Raw genomic sequence first — 846 nt, 5'->3', positions numbered from 1 at the left:
GGATAAATAAAATTACTGGAAAAAAAATTATCTTGAGATTATATTAGCAGAATTTGACTGCACAGTGAAAACTATTCAGAACCTTTTCTTTAAATGATCAGTAAGAACTTTTGATTCAGAAGGAAAACAGTTATGCCTGAGGACAAAAATTTCCTTATAGTTTATATACTGGGTTCATACAGATGTTTGTTTAATTGACTACAAAGGCAAGTTTTCTTAGATGGTAGGATATGAAAATATAGGCCTTTTTACCCTTCTCTGTTTCACCTGTATTTTCTTTGAATATTTGCAGGTTCTGTCGGGGAAAATTATGCCAGTTTCCCAAGAAGGTACAATGCATGGCAGTGCTCATTTTTGTGAAGAATTTCTCATGTGTGGTGGGTTGAGCCTCATTACAGCCTTGCTGCAGAGGGATTCTCTTCCTCAAGATGTTGACTATGAAATTCGTCAAAGTGTCTACCTCATAACTTTACAGATACTAAGGTAAGAGTGATCTGTTGATTTCAGAGCAACTGGTTTGTTTTTGCGTAAACAGATTATGATTGCAGGGTAAGATGCTGGGAACGGTATTAAACTTAAAGGTCTTCAGATCAACAGAAATACTCATTCTGCATTCTCTTCTTTAGGTATTTACTCTGTGGTTCTGCAACAATAGGGCAGGAATTGCCCATCACAAGCCAGCAACCTCACCCGGGTCCACCAAAGCGATCAGCTCTGGACTCATCAACCCAAGCCAGTCCTCCCCCTCTGGCATACTCATCCCTTACTCCTATCATTGCCAACAAAGTCATAGTGGTGAGTCTCCCAAACACATACGCATGTGCAAGTGTGTCATATATCTGCGTA

General features: G+C 39.2%; 1 protein-coding gene across 1 annotated transcript in view; it reads left to right on the top strand.

Annotated features, from left to right (window-relative positions):
- The window catches only part of LOC119589266 (ubiquitin carboxyl-terminal hydrolase 24-like), a 33,335-nt gene that overhangs the window by 12,013 nt on the left and 20,476 nt on the right, over positions 1-846 (top strand). Inside the window, exons 20-21 of the mRNA XM_037937884.1 lie at positions 293-483; positions 627-795. Of these exons, the coding sequence (XP_037793812.1) occupies positions 293-483; positions 627-795 (360 nt within the window). The remainder of the gene's footprint in view (positions 1-292; positions 484-626; positions 796-846) is intronic.

This window comes from Penaeus monodon, chromosome 25 (assembly GCF_015228065.2).
Source record: "Penaeus monodon isolate SGIC_2016 chromosome 25, NSTDA_Pmon_1, whole genome shotgun sequence".
NCBI lineage: Eukaryota > Metazoa > Arthropoda > Malacostraca > Decapoda > Penaeidae > Penaeus > Penaeus monodon.
This window is presented reverse-complemented; position numbering and strand designations above follow the sequence as displayed.